The 18357-nt window shown below is 42.3% G+C and overlaps 1 protein-coding gene across 1 annotated transcript in view; it reads left to right on the top strand.

Annotated features, from left to right (window-relative positions):
- glis3 (GLIS family zinc finger 3) overlaps positions 1–18357 on the top strand; it is a 554300-nt gene that overhangs the window by 476352 nt on the left and 59591 nt on the right. Inside the window, exon 9 of the mRNA XM_067983286.1 lies at positions 14219–14400. Coding sequence (XP_067839387.1) covers positions 14219–14400 — 182 coding nt within the window. The remainder of the gene's footprint in view (positions 1–14218; positions 14401–18357) is intronic.

Below are 18357 nucleotides of genomic sequence, written 5' to 3'. Positions count from 1 at the left end.
TCACTGAGCTTCTCACATGACTGAGATCATCTGTATAACAGACCTTATTACATTCTTCCCCATTCCCTTCATCCTGCATTGAAGAACATTCAAACCATTCAGACAACTTCTATATCAGTGACATTCTGCAGATGATCAGGAGTGCAACCCATCCTTCAAATATTACTGTGGCCTGGCGGTTGAAATGGCCTGGGCCTCATGCTGTCAACGTCATGGGGCCTTGCCACCCGCCCGATCAGTGCTCATGTCAGATTGTATTGTTCAAGCTAAAACTATTTACAAAATTTATAATTGCACAGAAAGAAAATGTATACAACAGACAATCAGCAATACAATGCTTGACTGATACAATACTTTAAATTGAATTGAAAGTAATGGTATCTGAAGTTTTACTGTCCTTTTTGGAATCTTTTAAGTGAGACTCTGATGAATGTAATGTGGGAGCTTCTTTGTTCTGAAGAGTCCTGTATCACTACTGGAACATAGAAACACAACAACAACTTGCATTTATATAGCGCCTTTAAAGTAGTAAGACATCCCAAGGCACTTCACAGGAGCGTTATCAAACAAAATTTCACATCGAGCCACATAAGGAGGTATTAGGACAGATGACCAAAACCTTAGTCAAAGAGGTAGGTTTTAAGGAACGTCTTAAAAGGGGGAGAGAGCGGCAGAGAGGTTTCGGGAGGGATTCCAGAGCTTAGGGTCTAGGCTGCTGAAGGCACAGCTGCCAATGGTGGAGCAATTAAAATCGGGGATGCGCAAGAGGCAAGAATTGGAGGAGCGCCAATTAGAAATGGGGGATGGAGGAAAGGGCTGCAGAGTAAGGAAAGCTAGCAGCACTTATACTACTCCAAGAAGGCTTCTGACTCCCCAGATCAAAGCATTTTCTTTGAAGATGACCCAAATTCTTTCTCAATAGGTAAGTGATTCAACTGTTACTTATTTCTACCATTCAAATGCATGGGATGTGAATAGCAGTGCCTTGGTTGACAAGGAGTAATTTTCTTGGCCAGGTCTGAAACAAAGCCTATTTGAATTTTCATCTGACATGGCAATCACAGAGAATGATTTCTATCTACCCCACTGTGGCCAACTCGCATACATTATTATTATTATTTCAAAAACATGAGGTACTAGCCAAACCAACTTGATCAGATTAGATTCTGATCCGAGCTGCTTTATTAAAAGTGACAGACAACCTCCCATTGAATCTAACAGCTATCTCCATCAAGTATTTTTGTATTACTTTACCCCAGGGGTCAAGATGAGGGAATTCTTCTCAGAATGCAGATAACAGAGTTCAAGTTTAAATTCACAATATGTAAACCTATCTAAAATTTCATATGAAAAATAGATTTAAAAAAAGAGATTTTACAGTTTGAAGCAAGATGGGGTTCTGTTTCTGTCAAAACTTGCAATTCATCTGTCTTTACTGCTCTTAAACTAGCTGCTAGAAAGTCCACAAGAGCTGTTCACTGTGGTTCAGTCTCTAATTTTCACTCCTTCTGTGAGGAACCTCCAAATTTTGTTCAACACATCCCTTGAAGGCACAACAAACATTGGCAACTGACCAAATGGGGAACTTTAGGCACAAGTTTATCTGATTTTTTCTTTACTATTTGTGGAACTAGGTAATTGCTTTAATGTTAAGTTTATTCATAACTAGCTATGGTTTCTTTGTAATATATCTTCATATTGTTTGGAAATCATTTGCATATTTGTATAAACGTGTCAAACGTTTGTTTTTCTGATGTTTGAACTATGTAGTAGGCATCCAGTGAAACACAGCTCACTGTCTGTGCTTGGCCAACAAAACCTTAGTCTTGTTCACAGTAACCAATTACAGCACGTTTTCTTTCTTTGGAGATACTAGTGAAGAAATAGTAAAGCCAGCAAAGAGCTCTGGTGTTATCGCCACACTGCTGCAAATGTCAGACAATATGGAATTACACCCATGACAATGCCATGGAGCCCTGACATAATAACATAGCAACACAGTAACAATTTCAGGCAGGAGAAGGTCTTTGGTCCATCCACAGTATTCTCTTGATGCATTTCTAATAACCCTAAGTTCCATTTGTTGACAAGAACCTATCTGGTTCCTTCTTGAAACCTATTAAGATTACTTATTGTCAGGTATCAGCCATGGCTTAGTGATAGCACTCTCGCCTCTCGCCCCACTCCAGAGACTTGAACACAAAATCTAGGCTGAGATTTCAGTGCAGTACTGAGGGAGTACTGTCGGAGGTGCCGTTTTTCTGATGATATATTAAATTGAGGCCCCATCTGACCTCTCAGATGGGCGGAAAAGATCCCATGGCACTATTTCGACGAAGAGCAGGGGAGTCCTGGCCAATATATATCCCACAACCAACATCACTAAAAAATAGATTGTTTAACTGGTTATTATCACATTATTGTATGTGGGACCTTGCTGTGTGCAATTTGGCCGCCGCGTTTCCTACATTTCACCTTGACTCAACCTCAAAAGTACTTCATTGACTGTAAAGCATTTTGGGACGTCCTGAGGTTGTGAAAGGCACTATATAAATGCAAGTTCTTTCTCTGTTCCACCACCCATGCCAGTAATCTGTTTCACGTATTTAACACCCTTTTAGTAATAAAATTCCTCCTGCACTTCCTATTTTCTTTTGTTGTCCTTATTTTGTAAATAAAACCCCTTGTGCTTAAATTCTGTACACAGCAAGAAAGCTTTTTTGGATACAATTTGTCCAAACCTTTCATAATTGTAAATACTTCTGTCATATCTCCGCACCCCCCCTCCCCCCTCCCCTCGGTCTTCTCTTTTCAGTAAAGAAAAAACCCAAGGTGGTCAATCCTTCCTCATACGTCATTCCATTATGTTCTGTGATCAACCATATAGCACTCCTCTCCAATAACTCAGTACCCTCTTTTGATATAGAGAGACCAAAGCTACCCACAGTACTCCAGAAGTGGTCTTACCAGTGCCAAATACAGTTTTGAAATGACTTCTCTGGATTTATATATTGTACCCCTTGCTATGCATTCCAACATACTGATTGCTTTTTTTTTAGCAGCCTGTGAACATTGTGCTGATGGTTTTAGTGACGTGTGCACTAAAACCCCAAGATGTCTGTCCTTTCCATTCCCTTTTAGCACATAATCCACATCAGCCTTCCCCCATAACCTTACATTTCCCTGTATTAAATTACATCTGCTATTTCTCCGTCCACTGAACAAGCTTGTCAAAGCCCTTTTGAATTTGTGCATAGTGATATTCATCATTTGCCATTGCTTCCAATTTAGTATCATCTGCAAATGTAGACACATCGGACACAATTCCTTCCTCTAAATCATTTATAAAATTTATGAACAATGGTCCCAACACTAAACCATATGACACTCCACTGATAACTGGCTGCCAATCAGATACTTGCCCATGCACCACTTGTTGTCTCCCAACCAACCATTTACCAGACCATTTTAATACATTCCTACTTTCCCATGGGCTTGGACCTTATGTAGTAGCCTATTGTGTGAGCCAGTGCCAAATGCCTATCTGAAATCTAGGTAGATGATATCCACTGACCGTCCTCTATCTATGAGATCTGACATCTCCTCAAAGAAATCCAATAAATCAGTCAAGCATGAACTCCTATTCTTAAAACCATGCTAACTATCTCAGATTAGCTCATGCCCCTCATAATACTTTGAAACACTTTCCTAACAGTAATGGTAAGACTTATAGGTCTATAATTTGATCATTCATTCCTTGCCCCCCTTTTGAAGATGGGAGTCACATTTGCTATTTTGCAACCTTCTGGGATTTGGCCTGAATCCAGTGAACTCTGCAAAAAAGTTAACGTTTCAAGTCGACGACCTATCATCAGATAGGTCATCGACCTGAAACGTTAACTCTGTTTCTTTCTCCACAGATGCTGCCTGACCTGCTGAGTATTTCCAGCATTTTCTGCTTTTGTTTCAGATTTCCAGCATCCACAACATTTTGCTTCTGAGGTCGGTCAATCTATTGTGTTCTGCCCTAGGGCAGGTCCTAACTCAAGTCACACATAAGATTCTTGAGCCACTTGCTAGAGAAGAGTAGCTGAAGTGGGTTTCCCATTGCCTTCTGCATGGTTTTTATCTTCAGAGTACCTTCTCTTAGGCGGGCTGCAACCAAGGCTCAAAAGCCCCATCTACCTTTACGATGGAGGGGGGCCACCCACACCCATCAGAAGCAAGGACCCGCGCTGGACATCAATCCTGAATTCAGAGCCACGCTCTGCTTGCCGGGGCAGCCTGGAGTGGGGCCTGAACCCCAACCCTTCTGACTCAAGAGGCAGGAATACTACCACTGAGACAGTGGTCAGTCTACCCAGATGCAAGTGCTCTGCTGGATGTCAACCCAGTATTTAGAGACCGTATTTTCGTCTCCACTCGCCGAGGCTGTCAAGAGTGGGGCTCAAACCTTTCATCTTCTGACTCACAAGTGGGAATGCTACTACTGAGTCAAAGGCTCACTCCACCCATAAGGTAGCCCCCTTGATTTTCCATCCATTAGTTTAAAAGGACAGAAAATTGGGCAAGCTCCATTACCGACCTATGAACAACAGAAGCATCTGCCCCTATATTTTGATAGTTCTCCCAACTCTCAAGGACATTATTAGCTTTAAATATGACCTGGATTCAGAAAGTGATGAAGTGTAGCTTTTGGCAGTATGTAAACAGCCCTTTGAAGAATTTGTATAGATCAATTGATAAATTGTTACAGATTTGCATTTTAGCACCTTAGCAAAAGCTTTGTAAATTGGTGGAATACATCAAGATTCTGCCTTCCCAGAATCTTTTGAGATTGGGAGATGGATGTTCATAAGAAGTAGGAGCAGGAGTAGGCCACATAGCCCCTTGAGCCTGTTGTGCCATTCAATTAAATCATGGCTGATCTTCGACCTCAACTCCACTTTCCTGCCTTCCCCATATTTCCTTGATTCCCCTAGAGTACAGAAATCTGTTTATCTCAGCCATGAATATATTCAACAACTCAGCATCCTTTGGGGTAGAGAATTCTAAAGATTCACAATCCTCTGATGAAGAAATTCCTCCTCGTCTCAGTCTTAAATGACTGACCCCCTTATCCTGCGACTATGCCCTCTAGTTCTAGACTCTCCAGCCTTGGGAAACAACCTCTCAGCATCTATCCTGTCAAGCCCCTTCATAATCTTATATGTTTCAATTAGATCACCTTTCATTCTTCTAAACTCAAGAGAGTATGGGCCCATTCTACTCAACCTCACTTCATAGGACAACCCTCTCATCTCAGGAATTAATCTAATGAACCTTCGCTGCACTGCCTCTAAGGCAAGTATATCCTTCCTTAGATAAGGAAACCAAAACTGTAGACAGTACTCCAGGTGAGGTCAGTACAATTGTAGTAAGACTTCCTTACTTTTGTACTCCAACCCCTTTGCAATAAAGGACAACATTCCATTTGCTTTCCTAATTGCTTGCTGTACCTGCATGCTAACTTTTTGTGTTTCTTGTACGAGGACATGCAATTCTCTCTGAACACCAACATTTAATAGTTTCTCACCATTTAAAAAATATTCTGTTTTTCTGTTCTTCCTACCAAAGTGAATAACCTCACATTTCCCCACATTATATTCCATCTGCCACCTTCTTGCCCACTCACTTAACCTGCCTATATCCCTTTGCAGACTCTTTGTGTCCTCCCCACAGCTTATTTTCCCACCGAGCTTTGTATCATCAGCAAACTTGGATACATTACACTCGGTCCCTTCATCTAAGTCATTAATATAGATTGAATAAGGCCCAAGCATCGTTCCTTGCGAACCCCACTAGTTACAGCCTGCCAGCCTGAAAATTACCTGTTTATCCCTTCTCTCTTTTCTGTCCGTTAACCAATCCTCCATCCATGCTCATATGTCACCCCCAATCCCAGCAGCCCTTATCTTGTATAACAACGTTTTATGTGGCACCTTATTGAATGCCTTTTGAAAATCCAAATATACTACATCTACTGGTTCCCCTTTATCTACACTGCAAGTTACAATCTCAAAAAACTCTAAGAGATTTGTCAAACACTATTTCCCTTTCATAAAACCATGTTGACTCTGCCTAATCATATTATGATTTTTTAAGTCCCCTGTTACCAATCCTTAATAATGGATTCCAGCATTTTCCTGATGACTGATGTCAGGCTAACTGGCCTGTAGTTCCCTGTTTTCTCTCTCCCTCCTTTCTTGAATAGCGGGGTTACATTTGCTACCTTCCAATCCGCTGGGACCTTTCAAGAATCAAGGGTATTTTGGAAGATCATAACCAATGCATCCACTATCTCTGCAACCACCTCTTTTAGAACCCTTGGATGTAGGCCATCAGGTCCAGGGGATTTATCAGCTTTTATTCCCATTAGTTTCGCAAGTACTTTTTCTCTACTGATATTAATTACTTTAAGTTCCTCACTCTCATTAGACCCTTGGTTCCTACTATTTCTGGTATGTTTTTTGTGTCTTCTACTGTGAAGACAGATACAAAATATTTGTTTAACGAATCTGCCATTTCCTGATTCCCCATTATAATTTCTCCTGTCTCAGCCTCTAAGAGACCAACATTTACTTTTGCTACTCTCTTCCTTTTTACATACTTGTAGAAGCTCTTACAATCTGTTTTTATATTTCTTGCTAGTTTACTTTCATATTCTATTTTCTCTTACTTCACTTATAATTGAATCTGGATTAATCATCCTGATGTCTTCAGAGAAAAAAAGATACATTCCAATCACACTGTATTCTAGTTAGTTTTCATTCAAAATATCTAGGTAGTACTTCATATGACCACTACTCTGGATGCTAGATGTGGACCCGACTGGAAGCATATCTAGACATCATTCTGTCAGCAAATTTAAGAATTTGTCAATTTGAAAAAGTGATGGCAAAAAATAAGCCTTTTTATAAAATATGTTTCAGAAAACTGTACCTCTTGCACCAACATGTTTTCGGACTTACTGATATGGCAGCCATTTTGAATTTATAAGAAGGGTTTCACTGTATTTCGCAGGTGTCATTCTGGGACACCTCACTCAATAGTGTAGCCATTGGGCCACCAACACATAGCTAAATAAATTCTTGAATAACTAACAACATAATATTTGTTATTATTGTCTTGAAGCCACAGTGAAACTCCACTATATTTTTTTTCATTCTAAAAATGAAAAGAATATAGAAGGAAAGATTGTGTGATATTTTTAATGCGACTGATATAGTTAATGTCACAGTGCGGGAAGCCAAAAATAAATTCTATTGTTTTCCTCTCCTCTGGGGTTTAGCGTTCTGCCATTCAGGACGGTACAGAAACAGGGACATCAGTTTGAATGTAGCATATCAATTGCTGACAATGAGGATCTATTCAGATTTTTTCCCCACTATTCTATAAGCCATACTTTCCAAATGTAGGATGAAATTACATTAGGGCTGCAGGGTCTAATTCTTTACATAGTCACCATAGCATTACAAGTCAACCCGACCAACAAAACTTGCTGCCCAAGTTTTTTTTAAAGCAATTTACTGAACTCTCTCTGGCCTTTAGGAAGAAAACAGACAACCCACACCACAAAGTGCAATGTATCTTATTATTTATTTACCTTCTTGAAGCTTGTGACTTAGGTCATAGTCAAACCTTCAGAAGATGGAACTCCCCCCCCTCACCACCCAAGAAGATTCTTAGAGGTCTAAGCTAATAAATACTTCAGTATGCAACGGTTATTGAATGGACACTGAAGTCAACAGCTCGCATCTCAGTCAGTTATCACTTCAGTCAGTAATGTTTTGAGAATGTTCTGTCTGAAACTGATACTCTGAATTGTTAATCGGACTAAGTCCAAGGCAATACTTGCACTGACCACCTTAAAAGACATTTTCAGTGTTTCATGGCTGGAAGTAATTAAACTCTACCATTACCAACAAGCCAGGGGATCAACCCTGGTTCAATGAGGAGTGTAGAAGAGCATGCCAGGAGCAGCACCAGGCGTACCTAAAAATGAGGTGCCAACCTGGTGAAGCTACAACACAAGACTACATGGATGCTAAACAGCAGAAGCATCATGCTATAGACAGAGCTTAGCGATTCCACAACCAACGGATCAGATCAAAGCTCTGCAGTCCTGCCACATCCAGTCGTGAATGGTGGTGGACAATTAAACAACTAACGGGAGGAGGAGGCTCTGTAAACATCCCCATCCTCAATGATGGCGGAGTCCAGCACGTGAGTGCAAAAGACAAGGCTGAAGCGTTTGCAACCATCTTCAGCCAGAAGTGCCGAGTGGATGATCCATCTCGGCCTCCTCCCGAGATCCCCACCATCACAGAAGCCAGTCTTCAGCCAATTCGATTCACTCCACATGATATCAAGAAACGGCTGAGTGCACTGGATACAGCAAAGGCTATGGGCCCCGACAACATCCCGGCTGTAGTGCTGAAGGCTTGTGCTCCAGAACTAGCTGTGCCTCTAGCAAAACTGTTCCAGTACAGCTACAACACTGGCATCTACCCGACAATGTGGAAAATTGCCCAGGTATGTCCTGTCCACAAAAAGCAGGACAAATCCAATCCAGCCAATTACCGACCCATCAGTCTACTCTCAATCATCAGCAAAGTGATGGAAGGTGTCGTCGACAGTGCTATCAAGCGGCACTTACTCCAATAACCTGCTCACCGATGCTCAGTTTGCATTCCGCCAGGACCACTCGGCTCCAGACCTCATTACAGCTTTGGTCCAAACATGGACAAAAGAGCTGAATTCCAGAGGTGAGGTGAGAGCGACTGCCCTTGACATCAAGGCAGCATTTGACCGAGTGTGGCACTAAGGAGCCCTAGTAAAATTGAAGTCAATGGGAATCAGGGGGAGGATTCTCCAGTGGCTGGAGTCATACCTAGCACAAAGGAAAATGGTAGTGGTTGCTGGAGGCCAATCATCTCAGCCCCAGGACATTGCTGCAGGAGTTCCTCAAGGCGGTGTCCTAGGCCCAACCACCTTCAGCTGCTTCATCAATGACCTTCCCTCCATCATAAGGTCAGAAATGGGGATGTTCGCTGATGATTACACAGTGTTCAGTTCCATTCGCAACCCCTCAGATAATGAAGCAGCCCGAGCCTGCATGCAGCAAGACCTGGACAACATCCAGGCTTGGACTGATACGTGGCAAGTTACATTCACACCAGACAAGTGCTAGGCAATGACCATCTCCAAATAGAGAGAGTCTAACCACCTCCCCTTGACATTCAACGGCATTACCATCACCGAATCCCCTACCATCAACATCCTGGGGGTCACCATTGACCAGAAACTTAACTGGACCAGCCATATTAATACAGTGGCTACAAGAGCAGGTCAGAGGCTGGGTATTCTGTGGCGAGTGACTCACCCCCTGACTCCCCAAAGCATTTCCACCATCTACAAGGCACAAATCAGGAGTGTGATGGAATACTCTCCACTTGCCTGGATGAGTGCAGCTCCAACAACACTCAAGAAGCTCGACACCATCCAGGACAAAGCAGCCCACTTGATTAGCACCCCATCCACCACCCTAAACATTCACTCCCTTCACCACCGGCGCACAGTGGCTGCAGTGTGTACCATCCACAGGATGCACTGCAGCAACTTGCCAAGGCTTCTTCGACAGCACCTCCCAAACCCACAACCTCTACCACCTAGAAGGACAAGAGCAGCAGGCACATGGGAACAACATCACCTGCACGTTCCCCTCTAAGTCACACACCATCCCGACTTGGAAATATATCACCGTTCCTTCATCGTCGCTGGGTCAAAATCCTGGAACTCCCTTCCTAACAGCACTGTGGGAGAACCTTCACCACACGGACTGCAGCGGTTCAAGAAGGCGGCTCACCACCACCTTCTCAAGGGCAATTAGGGATGGAAAATAAATGCTGGCCTTGCCAGCAATGCCCACATCCCATGAAAGAATTTTAAAAACTACTGCTGCTGGACTATCAAACTGCAGTTTCCTACACAAACCCAACTTTTACATTTGCAAAAGTAGATTGGAGAATCTGGTTTAGATGGGTTACCATACAAGGAAAATCACTTATGCTATCATTTCTGGGTGGCAACATCAATCAAAATCACTAAAGGAGAGCAAGATGCAGTTTCCTGGCCAGTCTGATTCATCATGTCTTGATTTTCCTCAACATTCACCAAGAGGAGAATAAGCTCAATGGCTCAACAAAGTTTTATCATTTCTTTCTGTCATAGGTATTGCATACTGCGGCTTATGTTGTTTTGAATGTGGTGTTTCAGAAAGGAATTTGGTTACTAGTCTCCTTGGTATTGTTCAAAACTGTTGGGTTACATGTGTGTTGTGTTACTCAAACCTGTGTAATCTAAAGACTAAGGAAATGACTCTTATTTCCCAGTCATTTTGTGGTTACTCTTTATTTTGAAAGCTGTAAACTACCTAGTTATAATGTTCCAGAGTTCCAAAAGCATGAACCATCAACAATTGTGTGCAATCTTCAGTATTTAACATGTACATGGAAAAGCTACTCATGTCTGGCATGGGAAAACATGTTTTATGTAAGGTCAATTCACATTACTAATGATGTGGGCACTGAATCAAAGTAGCCATTTTCTTGGCCCACTGGAGCAGTTACAATTAAAACAAAAATATTCACAGCTTGCCTTAACCCATTGCCACCCCAAATGAGTTTCTGATTGGGAAAGGGTTTGAAGTGAAGAACAAACTCTCGTAAGAGTCACAACAATACCAGAAAACATGACAGTGGTTATAGTAACACCAAGGGATTAAGAACAAGACAGATGGTAACACCTAGTGCTTGCACCAATACAGTTATGTTTCCATGAGCACCACATTTTGGGAATTGTCTCACATTTTTCTACAGGAGAACCAGTGCTCTTCACTGTTGTTCTTATCATTTCATCACAACCTGGCCAACAATATAAAGCAATTGCTATGGTGGTGTTTGCATTGCATTGTAAAGTAACTGTCAGCTTTAAGGATCACAGTTTCCTGTCTTTAATTTTTCTGAAAAATGTTCCTAAACTTATAATTCAATCAAAGCAAATTTCTTTTCACCTTTATAATGCCATTTATTTATTCATACATTGAATTCTTGCGACTAAAGAGCAGGATGAGCTATAAAAAAGAGCTTGATAGGTATAAGAACAGTTCAATTCAGCCAATGTTTAAATCATTATTCAGGACATGGTTGTGTCCCTTTTTGCTTTAGTGGTAACCGGTTACCTTTCTACTTCCTCTTGAATCAAAACTCTGTCCTTTCTTTTAAAATACATCTATCAGCTCCACATTCACTGTCATTTCTGGAATTTGATAATTTGTATGAAACCCTTAATGACAACTGTTATATTCGATGGTGAGAGTCAGGTCAAAAGACTCTGTATGGCCTATCGTCATCTATCCTAACTCTTCTATTACTGCTCAAGATCTGTTTCTCTTGTAAAAAACCTTTGCACATTTTATACATTAAAGGTGTTCTATAAATATAAGTTGTTGTTTATGTCGTAGTAGAATCATTATCATTCGGGTCAATAATCACTTGCCAGGAGGTTGTCACGATACATGAGACTCAGATAGCCCACTACTTCCTTGTGCTGGCTTTTGAGATTGCTCTGTAACTGATACAGCCACTTTCTGACACATCTATTGTCACTTGCTCCGGAGGCTGGACATGGCGGTGCCCCAAGAGACAGTAACTTTATCCATGCCTACTCTGGCCATGCCACTGCTGCTGGGCACTCCTTCAGCATATCTGCAGATATCTCAAGGTTCTCTCAACTCAATCCTGCAACTCTGTAGCAGCGTTTTGAAATTCTTGAGAAATAATCCCAATATGCTTAGGACCGTATCACTGGAGGCTGCAGTGCAGATGCCTCTGGAGTTGCCGCACACAGTCCAGAAAAGCTTTCAACAAAGTTGTCTGAGTGCTTTGCATTGGGTAGCAGTAAAAGAGCAACAGGTTATGAAGAAACACTTGATTAGCATGCATACTTGGGTCATTTACTTGATAGGTAGCTTTGCCATGGCAGATTTCCTGAGGTCTGACATCTTCTTCCTTGTTTTGAGCCAGGTTCTCTGGGGTTTAGCTGGCAGCATTTATCCTGTCAACTATTCTCTGCCAGGCTTATTCCACCACTTTGCTGGGAAGAATGCATTCAAGTGCCAAAGGGGGCAGACCTTCTTTGCCTCACGTGACTTCAAGGGCAGCATCCCTGATTTTGGCAACAGCCACCCATTTTCCAGTAATAGTGTAGATACAATCTCCTTCCCTTCTTCTGCAGTTGAGAATGCAGTCCTTTAAATAGCTGCTGCGGCACTTTAAAATTAACTGTCAACTGTCCAAGTGTTCCCTCATTGCACAAACTAAGACATTTTGCAAATGCTGGAATTTCAGGGAGAATGGCTGTGCAAGAAAAGTTGGGAGGATTTCCCAAATTGGATCCTAATAAAAATGTTTACACTACAGGCTTGTACATTGTAGGAGCTATGTGATGATTTCCCCAAACTCATTTCATGTAGAAACTAACTAACCATGTAGAAACTAACCGTCTGGGTTTGATTTGAGGCCAGATCCCAGGAGTGATGGGAAACTGTGCAAATCCATGCACCACCTAGTGCCAATAGTACAATGGCTTGGTGCACCACAGAATGGTTTCCTCTATGCCCACGATTCTCCATTTGATAAGTTTCCAATCTCACCTTATCAGCGTTGGATAGATACAAGAAGGATAGGAAATCGAGGTCATTTTCAAACATTCCTTTGAAGTCAGTTGTGGAGTGGCAAAGTCAGAGGCCTGAGAGGGAAAAAGTAAAAGTGACTGAAGATTGTAATTAAAAATATAAAACTTAAAAAGAAAACTTTACAGTACAGAATTGAATTTAAATATTTACCCAGAAGTATTAACATCTACTCCATATCATCAAATAAAATATATTTTTAAGTGTTGTGATATTTAAGCTGCGATTATAATGTCCGTATCAAGTGCACCCATGTGAGTTGCAGCACAGGCCAGAAACAATGTAAAGCTACCTCTACCCCAGCCCCAACAATGCACCATAATCACATCTATCCCATCTCACAAAGGACACCTCCTGATCCATGATAGTTTAGCATCGAGCAACATTGATCATAGTTGCCACTGTCCATATTGTCACCAAGTCTGAAGTTGGACAACATGAAGGCAGGAAGAAATGAGAATACAGGAAGGACTAAGCTCAAAGGGTCTGCAGCTAATTAACAGCTTATGGATATTTACACTTTTAAAGATACTCTCAGATCCTATCCACATCTGCTGCAAGAATTGTTCAGCCTTTGTGAAGGGGTTATATATTAGCATGTCACAATTGCTGGGATACTGGACCTGTGGAAGAGAGAGGGAGAGAGAACACATCTGATTTAAATATCAATGTATCTGCTTCCAATGTAGCTGGAAGCCTATTCACCCGGCAGCACTACAAACTGAAGAGGAAAGATGGTTAAAGGGCAATTCAAACAATTCACTACTCCATCAAATCTTTCAGCCGCATGAATCTGCACGTTTTGCAGATATAAGAAACACAATTTTTTTCAAACAGTTGAGGGATAGAAGGGAGCAATCTGTGAGCACTTTGAAACAGCATCCATGTGGTGTCAAACTGGTATTGATTGTTCTTTTTAGCAGCAGTAGGTTTGCAGTTTTCCAGTGGAAAATTCCAATTAATGGAAAAATTCAAAAGTAGATTGAAAACTGTCCAACATACCCATTTTATAGGAAGAATGGGACTATTAACAATGACGATAGCCACCAATGTGAATAAGCCAGGAACTCAATAAGTAATTCATGAACTATTTTAAATGCCACAAAATGCCATTAAATGAAACTATTCTTTTGCAGTACAAAATGGTTTTTGCAATTGTTTTATAGATGCTAAACCAAATGTGAAATCTTTAGGGCTGTACTCTATTTTTGATATCTTTAGACTTTTACCACAAGTGAAGAAATCATCCTTGGCAGTGATTCACTGCATCAGCTGTTGTTAGTAGTGTCGTAAAGATACCCCATGATTCTTTCTGAAATCCACCTAAAACAGGCATTAGGCCCCTCATTTATATATATAAGAGGCAACTTTGTAAAGTGAAAATGTCAGTTTATGTCATGATGTCATTTCTGATTTGTCCGACAGATTTGCAGCCTCAGCCCCTTCTCCTCATCACATCAGTCCCAGGAGAATTGCAGCACCTCCTCCCTTGATGCACAGAAGGACACCACAGCCACCCCAAATACAGCAATTTTCAGGGTCCCACCTCAAACCCTACCCGCCAATCACAACCACTTTAGCACAACCCAGCAGCATCCATGTCCAAGGTAAGAAATAAGGAACACTAACAGAAAAAGTAGTCAAATCCACACAGTGGAAATCTTGCTGATGAATGCAAATTTCTGCAATGATGCAAATTGTTTACAATTTCCCGTTTTCCTCCTTAAACAAACAAAAATGGCAAAATTCGGTTCTGCAATGTTCAAGTCCATTTACATGCAACTTTTTGCTCACCTACTTGTAAAAATAAGAAACGTTTAAAAAAATGTTCTTAACACTGTTTGAATTTCAACTGAGGAGGCCTTAACTAGAGTTAGTTAAACATTATCCAATATCACTTATTTAAAACCTCAAGTACGGAAATTAATTGAAATATAGAATAGGAAACACAAGCTGGGATTTTTCTCCCTGGTGCAATCCATAGCAGAAGATTGACAGGGCAGGCTTTTCCCCTGCCTGAGGTCATCAGCACTGACCCCAGTGAATTTTCCACTATCAGATGCATTTACATATTTTCAGTAGGCGACTGCCTGCGCTTAGGAGCTCATCACTGGGAGGGGCCAGAAATGTCTGCTGTAGTAGGATTTGGAAAACTGAAGCAGCTTAAAAAGTCAGGCAGCCTCCAAGAGGAAATTGTTGCTGCTGCCTCTGATGCAGATTCAATGAAAATGAACGTGGGCCTGACAATCCATAATACCTCTATTTATCTGATTTCCTGCAGTAATGACAGAAAATGCGGCATACGAGGGCTGATTTTAACTTTCGGCGATGGCGGAAAACGGGCGGATGTCGCAATGTTTGATTCTAACTTTTTCTTCGAAATGCAAAGAAATGGCTAGAAAAGAGCACCCTCTTTATGAAAAGATTTTTGGCAAACTTTTTTTTGTTTGTTTAGGTCGAAGATCAGCCATGATCTTATTGAATGGTGAAGCAGGCTCGAGGGGGCGTATGGCCTACTCCTGCTTCTATTTCTTATGTTCTTATGTTTACAAACACACAGGCACCTTTTAAAGTGGGGATGGGAACAGAGCGAGCGATCCCCGAAGCGGACGGGGAACCTGGGGGGTTGGTGGAGGCCCAGCTAATCTTAATGGCCGGGCCCGATTTACATAAATTCTCCCGAAGTCCTGCCCGAACCTGGCCCAATCCACTTCTTGGCCAGCAGGTGGGAGCGGGAGTTCCACCAAGGACCCATGGGAACGGTTCTCGGCCATCAATTGAAGTGGGGGGGGGCTCAGGAGATGATCGGTGGGGGGCTTGCAGCCACGCTCAGGTGGGCGCTTTCTGGTTTTTGAATGGGAGGAAGTGGGGAGCCCAGGGCAAGGGAGGCCCAAGGCTTCCTTGTGAGGCCCGGAGAAGCACTCCTGTTCCTCCTGACCCACAAGCGAACCTAAAATTACATTTTTCAGACTTACTTGCTGGGCCTTTTCTGGCCCAGAATCTGTCTCCCAGCATGTCTGGCCTGACGGGGAAGCCAGCACTGCCCTCCCCCCTTCCCCAGCTCAGGCCTCCAACTATAATTGCAGATTGGGTCCCGATGACATCATCAGACTTAATCTGCATATTTAAAGAAGGACCCTGCTTCCTTCCTGGAACACTTATGCACAGTTCCTCTGGCAATCTCATCCCCTCTTCAGGGAATGTTGGCACTCTCCCTCTCCACTTCCTCAGTTAATTCTCGCACAATCCTTTCTCTCCTCCTCAAAGTATCACTCTCAGCTTCTCCCTTCTCCCATCCCTCAAACCATTGCTCTCAACCTCCTCTCACTTGATTTTCCCTTTCCTCTCCCATTTACTACCATCCATTTCACTTACCCTTTCCTCTTCAATGCAGTCAATTTCCCCCCTTCCCTCTCCCCTGGGTGTCTACCTTTCTCGAGTTCTGCTGTTAATGGAAGGAATTCCAGCCGCTGCATACAGTAGGAGGCAACTCTTGTTCAGGGAGTTCCAACCGAAGTTTTGCAGTGGCCAATATCACTTCAATTCTCAATAGATCTCTTATAGGAGCAGCGCTGAAAGGAGAGGGAATTTTGTCAGCAAACACTGACACACAGACTGGGCTCCCAGAACACTAACTGTCAGTGTGAAATGCCAACATTTGGCATGTATACTTTGACCTGACCTGACTCATTATGCATGCAAACAAGTTACCATCATATCTCCTGTCACCAAAATCGTGTTCATGACTATCTATTTCCTCTCAAATTGCTCTGAACTGTGCTATAATTGATGGCTCATCCTCTGACCCTTTTTCTTTAACTCAGGGATTTCGGACAGTTCAGTCCTGTCTCCCACTCTTTTCAATAATTTTCTCTGTTCATCAGTCAACAATATCCACGCTTCTGCTGAGGAACCTATTCTACATCAACTTCCTTCAGATATCATGCCCTCGGTGCACACAATCTCCAATGCTCTTGCAGTGCAGTTGCTGAAACAATATATTTTAATCTTTTCCATGCCCTTGGATGGGACATAAAATTTAAGTCTGGCATCATCAAATCATAATTTCCTGAGCTACTTCCTCTCCTCTTTCGCGCCTATCAAACTTGATGGTGTACTGTACTAGAGGCCTTGGCACTTCACCTTGGATCCGCAATAAAAAAAATTGCAGATTTGGCTCTTGTCAGTTTAAATAAAATTGGCATCATGCACATACAGCTGGACTAGATTTCTACCCATTCATAGTCAATGGGTGGAAAATCGAGCCCAGATAAATCTCTCAGTGAAAGCCAAAATACGTGAGGCGTGAAATTGCTGTTACCGATATTAGTGGATGAATGCGTAACACATTTGTATATTCCTCTGTCTCCTATTTTCATACAGGCTTTGACCCAAACAGATCAATGCCACCATTAAAGCAGCAACAGTGGAATATAATATGAATGCATTAAATATTGATCTGCTTATATCACCACAATCATTTCTAGCCTGTATGGTTTCAATTAGCATTGCATTGGGCCCTTGTGATAGTTAAGATTGCCACGGCCTTATCTTCACAGACTACAAGTCATGCTACCAACTTCTGTGCTGCCATAGCACACCGATACTAATCCCAACTGCATCCTCCATCATGCTGGGACAAACTACCAGTCCCCAATGTACAATCCTGTTGAGACTTAGAGCAGAATTTTCTGCATCATTTTCACCACTTTAGTGGCATTAATGAGGCAGCTGGGAGTGGGTACGTGGCGGGAGAGCCATTCCAAAACCATGGGGCAGATCTTCCTCTGCCATTCACCCCTATTTTTTATGTAACCTGGGCAGGCGCGGATGAAAGTTCAGGCAGGATGCCATTCTGCTGGCTGTCCACCACCTGGGATTTCCGGGCGGGCGTATTATAATAAGGCGCAAATGATGGGATGATGTCATCCGACATATTTGCAACAGCAACACCAGCTCCAAGGATACCAATGCATTCCTGGTGTCCAGCAATGATTTGGGCCAATAGTTGGGGGGTGGGGGTTGAAGGGAGGATTCATTATAAAGGATGCTTTGCCTGGTGAAATTGATTGCACTAGGCACAGTGGGAATTTCAAAAATTAAATTTAAAAAATACAATCTTCAGGCAGCATTGGCACAGCAGCAAAATACCACAGCAATTTCCCTCACCCACCTGAGGTGGGCAATGCAGCAATGATGTCAACAGCCCTTGTGCCACCCAAATCTTGATAATTACCCTGACCCAGGTAACCAGCCTAGTCAAGAGCACAGGCTGGTTACCTGTAGCAAGCGGAGGTCCCACCCTGCCAAGGACCTGCCACCGTTGCGGCACAGAAGGTAATCTGCCCTCTTATTTCTTTTTCCTTCACCCTCCCTGTTACTGCCACTCAACCTGACTTTATTCCATATCCCTAATATTACCACTCACTTCACTCCATTCTCTTTCATAACACCTGCTCTTGTCCTAATACTAATCTGTCATGAATCTGATCCTTCACAGTACTTTCTCCTTACAGAGATCTTCAAAGCTTGTTTTCTTCCTGCACTGGTCCCTCAATGGAGCT

The sequence above is a fragment of the Heptranchias perlo genome, chromosome 4, assembly GCF_035084215.1.
Source record: "Heptranchias perlo isolate sHepPer1 chromosome 4, sHepPer1.hap1, whole genome shotgun sequence".
NCBI lineage: Eukaryota > Metazoa > Chordata > Chondrichthyes > Hexanchiformes > Hexanchidae > Heptranchias > Heptranchias perlo.
Note: the sequence above shows the minus strand (reverse complement) of the source record. Positions and strands in the feature narration are given on the sequence as shown.